Source organism: Portunus trituberculatus, chromosome 31, assembly GCF_017591435.1.
Source record: "Portunus trituberculatus isolate SZX2019 chromosome 31, ASM1759143v1, whole genome shotgun sequence".
NCBI lineage: Eukaryota > Metazoa > Arthropoda > Malacostraca > Decapoda > Portunidae > Portunus > Portunus trituberculatus.
In genome coordinates this window covers 13,699,800-13,709,824 of record NC_059285.1, presented here as the reverse complement: position 1 = coordinate 13,709,824, position 10,025 = coordinate 13,699,800, and the positions used below count along the sequence as shown (strand labels likewise).

At 38.5% G+C, this 10,025-nt stretch overlaps 1 protein-coding gene across 1 annotated transcript; it reads right to left on the bottom strand.

Annotated features, from left to right (window-relative positions):
• Window positions 1-457: 457 nt before the first annotated feature.
• On the bottom strand, window positions 458-9,451 carry LOC123511181 (high mobility group protein 20A-like). Its single transcript, XM_045266841.1, has 8 exons — window positions 9,146-9,451; window positions 7,477-7,607; window positions 6,957-7,116; window positions 6,272-6,422; window positions 4,652-4,721; window positions 3,703-3,793; window positions 3,369-3,493; window positions 458-2,283 (listed from the first exon to the last, which is right to left on the bottom strand). The coding sequence occupies exons 2-8, from the start codon at window positions 7,598-7,600 to the stop codon at window positions 2,144-2,146; spliced, it is 861 nt and encodes a 286-aa protein (XP_045122776.1). The 5' UTR covers window positions 7,601-7,607; window positions 9,146-9,451; the 3' UTR covers window positions 458-2,143.
• Window positions 9,452-10,025: the final 574 nt, after the last annotated feature.

The window sequence follows — 10,025 nt, the reverse complement described above, 5'->3', positions numbered from 1 at the left end:
CGCACCCCCCAGCCAAAGTGACTACCAGCACACTGTAGCTGTGCCCCTTGTGAAGACTGTCATCTCTGCTCACTTCCTTGGTGCAGCAACATGTGGAACTAACTATCTGGTGCAGACAACACACTCCGCTCCACACTTCTCCAATTGTACAAGAGGCGTGAATGTGCAAAAAACAATGTGCTATTATTATTCATACTTGTAGTATTATCCTTATGTTCTTGTTTTATAATTGTACAATTTTTGTATATATATTATGTTTAGTGGTTGCCATAGATAGGCCTAGAACCATGTGTAGCAATCTCAGACCTCTGGCAAATTGCACCACCTGTCACTAGTTTAAATGAGGGAGAAAGGGGGAAAAGAGAGAGGGGGTAAGAGGAGAAAGGAGAAAAAAGAGAGACCTACCTTTTTTAGATCATGTTAAGTTAAGTAATGGTTATAGCAAGAAAAATCAACCTTCAGGCTTACTTTCACCTGTTGTACAGTTTTATTCATTTATCTATATGCACCTGTATATTTACATGTCTCCATGACCTGGTCCAGCCATATGTTCACCCCAAAGATGACTTCCCACCACTTGCCCAAGTCCACCAAAGCTGAAAAACACTGAATTAATTTTATTTGTTTGTATGATCTGCTGTCTGAAACTTAATGACACAGTATGTCACAACTTAACTATTAAGTCTTCTAAGGTCACATACATGTTAGGTGGTATCAAAACAGACATACAACAGAAAAATTGGAAAACACTCAACCGTTCATATATTTTCATTAGGCAGCTGGAAGTGTTTTGGGTGGTAAGGCCCTATCACACTGGCCTATGATACGTGGAACCAGGAACATCTGCTCCAGATAGCTGGAACTTGCCCAGGATTAGCGGAACCAAGTTGGGATGGCTTCATATCCATCCCGGTTCTCTGTATGCTATCCCAGTAGAAAAGTTAACATAATATATGTAATAAAACCTTTAATTTGAACTAAAAAGAACGTGACTAAATTTTTCATATTGGAATATTTAATATTTCATCAAATTAGAAAGGTAAAATATAAATATGTCAATAGTTTAGGCTCATGGCAACCACCTCTGACAATAAAGTTGCCGTCGCGCACGTCTCGGTTCTTCTTGGGTTTCTTTAACTTACTTTTCTTCAACAAGAAGTGCAAATGCAGTTCCAGGATAAAGCACAAGTTGAGATATAAGCGGCATGGTTTTTTTCTGGTTTATTTTGATAAGGCTTTGTCTTGATTGGTGGGCCATTTGCCTAGCATAGCAAGAATGCGGGCAGCTTGTGTGTGATACTGTTCCTGGTTTCGTACCAAGAACCATGGCCTGCGTTCCGTGTATCATAGGCCAGTGTGATAGCCCCTTAACAGGGTAGGGGCAGCAGCAGACCAAGACCTCAACAGCTAAGCTATAGTAACATCATGCCATCTCCCATTCAACCTCCTTGGACTAGCATATCTATGCATTTTACAGTTACTCAGATATTGAGCTTCAAGAAAGCAAGTAAGTGTAAAACTCAAGATGGTATTATACATACAAATAAATTACAAATTAATGATTTCTTAAACATAATGACCTGAAACCTAACTTGTGGAGTGACTGCATTACAATGAAAGTCACTTTATTGAGCTGATAGTGAGGCTAACAAGGAGTATATGCTGAAAAACCAGTGAATCAAGATATAGTGATGACAAGAGGAGTGTTTACTAATTTCATTTTCTCTAGAAATCAGTTGGCTAATGACCATGGTCCCAGTGTCAGTCTTATGTTCAATAGGTCATATGTTGATGATGATGGACTTGTACCCACCCGTCACTATCCGTGTGTGTAAAAAATATGGAGTAAATACATGAAAGGCTGACATTTTCATGAATGTTATGTACACCATCTGGATGACTTGTGCAAATAACTTAAGAATTGTACCAAAATGATGCTTTGTATTGTCATATTACTTAAAAACTTGGATGAAATACAGTTCAAATTACACCTTGTTGTGTAGAGTTGTGCTGTTAGTTGCATCATAACAATGACCTATAACTATTTCACAAGGCAGTGATTACTGTTTATCATGGAACAGTTGTTATGGTAATTGGTGAAGACTGTTCTGTCTCCTCAGCAGCTTGCTGAAGTCATCTCTTTTCAGGTAAGTGCCAGTTGACTCACTATCCCCCTCACAGTCTGAATGAGACCTTGATGTTGCTGTGGGTTGTTCACGATGAGGGAATGCAGCTGGACCATATAGCTGTCTATCGTCTCCTCTGTGGGCGCTGCCTCACTGCCTGTAAGAGATTTGTCACTACCTTACCAAGTGGAAAAATCATTCACAATGCAGCTCCAAGAAATAAACAGAAGACAAACAATTGACCAATGTAGTTTACAATATTTTGATGTTTTCTTTCCAATTAATAGTTCCACTTCATGGTAGGAAATACAGAAACAAGAAGTGAATCCATGTTTATCAGTGAAAGAATGAGAAACAGACTATTGGTTAACCATGATATCAATAGATGTATACAACAGCAATAAGGGAGAGTAGAAAGTCTGATAGCAAAACTGCATAAGACGGGTATAGACAAGCAGCCAGCAAGTTCAATAACAGTAACCACAATGACCAGTGTGATCTGCACTCGGGCAGGTGTTGGTTTGGATGTGAAGCTTGTATATGTATGCTTCGCATGCGACTTCACAGTATGTTAATAATTCTGACTTGTTACAAAGATACAGATTACCACATACATGAAAAAATTAAAATGATTATGCACACATTTCCAAAAATATTCCGAGTCACTAGTTTTATTGAAATCACATGTAATCATTGATATAAATGAAAAATTCCCACAATGCATGTTTCACATATAGTAAATTTGCACTAGGCAACAATTAGTCATGGAATGTGACATTTTATGGTAGGGTTGATTTTAGCTGAAATATAAATTTTGATCAGTCAGGTGATGATGAAGACTTGCCTTTGTAACAAGCTTAACAAGTTAATGTGAATGGTATTACTGTGACTTGTCTGTCCCAAACCTAAATAAAGCAAACACAGCATATATGTAGAGTATCTTCAACTTAAAATTACTTGAACTATCAAATTCCAAAGTATATACCTTAACTTGCAGGACAACCTGTATATAACCAAGGTTTTGCAAATTACATGGATGATAAGGATAAGCTAGTGTGTATAAACGAACATATATACAAGTAGACTGCATGCACTTTTCAGAAAAAGGCATTCCTTCAAATACAAAATTATTCTATTTTGATGTACTACCACAATAAATGAGGTCATCACACCAAGAATTCAAGTATACTAACTCAAATCAAGCATCCCACCACTTTCTGTCACAAAGAAAGACCATCTTACCTGGTAAAGGGAGATTAATGAAGGCTCTGGCCAAGGTCCGTCGCAGGGTCTCTATGTGCTGCTGCAGTGCTGCATTGTTGCTGCGCTGTTGACTCGTCTCTGACTCTAGACGCTCCACAGTGCTCCTGTTTGGTGTGTGTTTGAATAAATGCACTTAGAGAAAGAAAAATTTTACACTTCTAATTATTGGAAAAACATTTAAATTAAGAAAAAGTATTACCTTAAATGTGGCAAAGATCTAAACATTCTCTGTTAACAGAAAAATATATTTGAGCAAATCCTTGCTTCAAAGAATTTATATTACAGAGCTTGAATATAAGGTAAGTTTTCTTACTTCATGCTCTCTATGTGCTTCTGCAGAATGGCATTTTGCTCTTCATAGTCTGTGTTGGATTTTCGCAATTGCCGCAGCTCTCCTTCCCGTACTGTGGACAGCAATGATGTTGAAGACTAAAGTAATATTCATGACTCAATGTGTGTATAAATATTTACACAAGTATAGAACAAGAGCTTCATGAAATAATTTTAATAAGGGTCTCTTTCAATCTGGTCTTTTAAATTCAAATGGTGAGAGAAGAGACATTTACAAGGAACAAAGTTGGTAGGTCTGTCTACCAAGATGCTCAAACATCATCTAGTGCTGCACGCTCCACACCACAGCCACAGAACCCACACACTCATCTCTCTCACTCGGGTTAGTTCTGTATTCTTCATAAGTCAAGCACAACTAACAACTATGAAGATAAATATTTGAAGCCTGACAATCCTATGGAAAAGCAGTAACTAGAGATATGAGCATGTGAACACTGATATTCCAGCCATATGGAAGAGAGAGAGAAGGGGATTTACACAAGTATAGAACAAGAGCTTCATGAAATAATTTTAATAAGGGTCTCTTTCAATCTGGTCTATTAAATTCAAATGGTGAGGGAAGAGACATTTACAGGGAACAAAGTTGGTAGGTCTGTCTACCAAGATGCTCAAACATCATCTAGTGCTGCACGCTCCACACCACAGCCACAGAACCCACACACTCATCACTCTCACTCGGGTTAGTTCTGTATTCTTCATAAGTCAAGCACAACTAACAACTATGAAGATAAATATTTGAAGCCTGACAATCCTATGGAAAAGCAGTAACTAGAGATATGAGCATGTGAACACTGATATTCCAGCCATATGGAGAGAGAGAGAAGGGGATTTACTCGGTCACCTCACTACTCTTACTCTTTCTCTCCCTTGCCAGAGGTGATAATTCCCTAATTATCCTAATCCTGTCTTACCTTTGTTATGAGTAAGGAATTCCTCAGTGAAGATTGGGATCTCCAATGCTGAATGAGGGTTTAAGGGTTCCTGAGGGCAGTAGAAAGAGTCACTCTCATGGCAACCTAGCTAGAATGGAGAACTTCATGCATTCCAGAGGTTTTATAATGAATCCTACAGCATTCCAGACAGCATTACAATGCAAACTTTCCTGTACTGATGTCCAAACCAGGGATGTGGAGTCGGAGTCGGAGTCGGCTACTTTTGGCCGGAGTCAGTCGGAATTGGAGTCGGAGTCGAAAAAAATATGAGCGACTCCAACTCCTTTATGTGATAAATTTTCGAGTAAAGATTCCACTTCATGGAGATTCCTACAAATTGGGAGAAATTAACTTTGTGGAGGATGTGTCCAATCAAGCATTACATATAAAGATAATTTTTATTAATTTATGATAATTATATAATCATCAAGTACACTTTTATTATGGATTGACTCGAAAATATGTAAGTATTGATTCTCTTAACTTTCGTCTTTTTTGGGTGTGGCAACTAGCGGGCTTTTTGTTTAATCTTTTCCCTTGGCCACCATCCCTCATGTAAAAAAAAAAAATAGACTATATCATTGTACTGTATAAAAAAATAAATAAATAAATAAAATAAAAAAAAAAAACGGAGTTGGAGTCGCAACATTTAAATTTACTGGAGTCGGAGTCGGACTTTTGAAAATCCGACTCCACACCCCTGGTCCAAACAAAGATGATGCCTGGTGAAAGATGCACTTTATGTTACTAGATTTTGATCTTAGTTTTCAATTTTTGTTTTAAAAGGACCATGCCTTGCTTTGTGATGCTGTCTGGAGTGGCAAACATCTTTCCAGCTTCATCTTTATAGATGTGAATAATGTCTCCAACTTCTGACTCCAGTCTCTGTTTGACGTGCTTCTTGTTGGATTCATTCTATAAAACCTCTGGAATGCATGAAGTTTTCTATTCCAGCTGCAAGTGTGGTGGCTACAGAAATAATGAATTTATTAGGCAACATTTCATTTCTTATGAATGTAAAAAGGTCAGCATAAACCTCAGATTGTTATCAAAAGAAACCTCCTGAAACATACAATATGAATACTAAGTTGAATCACCAATACCAAACATAATACAATTTCTATAAGGAAAATTTTTTAGTTGCATTGAAAAATGTTCATTAATGTAAACGTAAATATGCTCATAACTACCACTGTATACAGGATATTAAATTTTGTGACAGCTTGTTTTGAAACTCATTTCTTGGCCTTTTTATTTTGGTATATAATATGTCCTCAATAGTATTTAATGGATTATCTCTCAGGAGAGAAAAATCACCTCTTAAATACGTTAGAAAAAAATACTGTCACACATGAAAAACAGTTGATAATACAAGGAAGATGAAGAAGTAAAGAATGCTATCATACATTTTTTGAAGACTATAGATATTACTCTTTCAACTGATCACTATGGGATTTCCTGCCCTAAAATGGTAACCCCTCCCCCCAAAAAAAAAAAAACCTTATGGACTATATTTTGGAGGGAGAAAAAAATATATTTTCCTTGTAATAAATTTTTAAAATAGCCAAACAAATGATTCCAAACATTAGTAGTACTGACCTCCTCCTCCTCCTCTTCCTCTTCTTTTCTCTCCTCACCATTCTCCTTCCTGGTTTTCTTTGGTGGAGAAGGAGTTTCTGCCTTTCTTTGCTTCTGTAGAAAGTTTTTGTAAGCATCTGTTTTCTGATATTCCTCCATCTCTTTCTGGTATCTGGCCAGAATAGTTGAGGTAAAATTAAAACACAAGAAGAGGGCAGAGAACAACCACACTGAAAACATCTAGTGCCTAAGTAATAGTATTTGTAATGACTATCAAAACTGACTGCACCTTTGCTGCCTTAACCAAAGTTCCCATGTCACTCAAATATTCTTCCAGGTCATGTATTTGTATATCATTCATTATAATTCTTGTTCAAGACGAACCATTTTAAGAGGTACAGTTGGCTACAAGAATTTCAATGCATCACAGCACAACGAAGACAGACTAACGGAGAAGGAAATATCCCCAACGTTGGGGTAAAAAAGATGGAGCTTTTGGTATTACTGAGACAGAAACTTATTATGTAAAGTACACAAGAAAAGATAAAAAAGCATAGTAATTTTCCTGTTGCTATAATCAAACAAACGCAAATCAAGTCTAACACAACAATGAATCCCTGCAATTGCAGCAACATGACTATACTATAGACAATGTTCCTTGGCTCTGAACAAAGGAGATAATCTTTCCTAGAGAAGTACTCCTTACCTCTCTTTGTCAGCTTCTGCTGCCTCCAGGTACTTGGTCTTGGCTATCTGGTCAAGGGCAGCCCACCTCTGAGCAACCAATTTGGTAATTTCATGAAAGGCCAGGCCAGGCTGAGTCTGCCGCAATACCTCTCGCTGGTCTCCCATGAACAGCATGTACCCTGCAATTGGAAGTGAAGTTTTCAACTGATGCAATCTGATTGACAATAGCTTATCACAATTAACATCTCTGTCCTCAGCAAAACCAAATTAAACCAATGTCTTTACTTTCTATTGGCTGAATTGATAAATGTCATCAGCACAATACTTATGTTATCTCATACAGTACCTGAAAATTACAAACTTTGAAAAAAAACCTGCACTTATCTTTTATTTTCATCTCTAAAGCAGTTTTCTTGATTGACTTTTTTTTTTTTTTGCATTACCACTCTAACAGAAAAAATCATTTTGGTCATTAGCAATGTCAAATATTGCAATGCAAAAAGTTAACAATTTACCTGCATCGTGCAAGCCTGACTCACCTGACAGTGGTCCCTTGGGAGCGTTGGAATCCTTGGGTAAAAGGCGACGCTTCCTCCCTTTTGGCCACCCCTTCTTTTTGGGAGAAGTATCTGCACCACTAGAGCTAGCACCACCTGTAGTCATGCTGCTTCTGGGGAATGATGTGTTCAGATGTAATATAAGGTATGATTTATAATAAAATATGCGTACAGCACTAACCATACCTGTCCACCATAGCTGGGCGTGATGATGAAAAATTTGTCATGGTAATTAATAAATGAAAAAACAATAATTTCATCTGCAGTAATCAATAACTAGCAATAAATCTATTCCCTGATAACTGATAAATAAAACATTTTAATACTAAAGATAGGTAACAATATTGTTCTTTTTAAATTAAAAAGGAATCAAAATCTCTATATCTACCTTTATCTTAGAAAACTAAAAATCTTAGAAAAAATTGAAATTCATTGTCTATCCTGTCTCTTCACTAATGAAAAGTACTTACTGTCTTAGGGAAAAAAAAAAAAAATTTTGAAATTTAAAACTTCAATGTGCTCATACTCCAAACACTGAAATTATTGATCATTGCTAGTTTGGAACCAAAAGTATCGGCGATACTGATAAATCAATGATGATGAAGAACAATTATCAGATAATAGGAACTGAAGTAAAAGATTCTCTTGACATCCATCCATCCATCAGCCAAAAATACTCTTTGAGACATATCAACTTTATCTTGTTGAGCATTGAAACTTCACTTTTGACAGATCAGTAACAAAATGCCAACCTGCCATGCTCGCTACACACATCAAGTTGATTCTTTCAGTGCACACATTAAGATTTTAAAAGGCATAATTTTTATCCAAAAGTCAGAAGCAAGCAGTCCCAACACTGGTAAGCTAAAGTTAGTCATAACGACCCTGGTGCGTCTTGCTTTATGTGGGCTACAGTGTGCCTGACACACAAGCTGCTGGTGCTGCTGGATGAAAAGCAGTGAGTGTGGGAGTGCAAGAGCACCACAGGAATTACGGAAATAACAGCACTGTCCTAATATAGTGTTCCCTCCAGCACACACTGTTTCCCAGCTTCCCCTTTGCAGCTCTTTCACTCAGCTGATATGATGCAGGAATGAAAATGTGATAACCAAAACTAACCTAATCCTAACTTTAACATAACCTAACCCTAACTTACACTTAACCTAGTTGAGGCAACACACACAGCTCAGAACCCTTCGGACCAATAGCATGGTTAGGTTGGGCAAGCTAGGTTAGTATAGGGTTAGGTTAGTTTAGTTTTAGTTATCATATTTCCTTGCCACGACATGCCAGCTGAGTGAAAGAGTTGCGAAGGGGGAGCCAGGAAACGAGGCCGGCTGGAGGAACAGTGATATTAGGGCAGTGCTGAAATATCCTCAACCTATCAACCTCCAGACAGTGACTGCTTTACTTCTCAACAAAACATGACGCTTCTTTGGAACTGTCATTTCACAAGATGACAAATTCATGAACTTAGGAAATCTAAACCTAACCTAACCAATCCCACCCTGTGAAAACACAACCATTCATTCAGTGTCACACGCAGCCACACCTGGCCAGGCTGCACGCCAACCTGACAGTGGTGGTCGCCCCTCACCACCACACCAGCCAGTAAGTGTTGCTCCACCACACCACCACACCGCAGCCTCACCTGTGGCCTGCTGGGGGTCACGGCCGCTGTCCCTCTGCCTATGTGCTTGTCTATCTGTCCGTCAGTCTGTGTCTGTGTGCCGCGGCCAAGCCACACCGCCCTTGGCACGCCTCCCTGCACAACAAGCCTCTCACAATGTAAATAAAGACAAGTGAAATACTACATGCGCAATCTTATGTCGTTATCTTTTATTACACTCACTTTTTTTCGGTCATTATTGTTCATCCCCTTCCCCCACCCAAAAAAAAAAAAAAAAAAAAATCGCAGATTTTTCTTTCGGAGCTGGCCGGGGTCTTTCTCCCTGGCACTGGGCATGCCCTCACCTCTCAGGCTGTGATTTCAGTAAAATTCGTTCGTTAAATAATTTGATCCATTAATTCGAGTGCAGCACAGAGGCAGTACGTGAATGTTGCAAGTTGTCTATGGATTGGTGAAAGTCCAAACAAGTGTGCCTGATGAGAGAGAGAGAGAGAGAGAGAGAGAGAGAGAGAGAGAGAGAGAGAGAGAGAGAGAGAGAGAGAGAGGCGTGCAAACAATACTTTCCACCACCAGATACGCGAAACAAAACAACAGACAGACAGATAGATACAGGACACAGACACAAGACTGGCCATGTGATGGATAATGTCAACCTATTTCCAAGAAGGATTTTGGCATTGGGGATGTGATGGGAGATTTAGGAGAGCTAACTAATACGTGCGTTGGAAGACTATTACAGCGACGCATATCTGACACTTACTTAACAGTATCATATCACAGACGACGAGAGAAGTTATGTTACTATGATCCTGACACAAAGGCTCAGTTGTTAGTGTGGAGGGAAGGCTTGCCAAATTTGGGCCAGAATGAAGGTACTGACACTCCTTTGATCGCGAAGCTC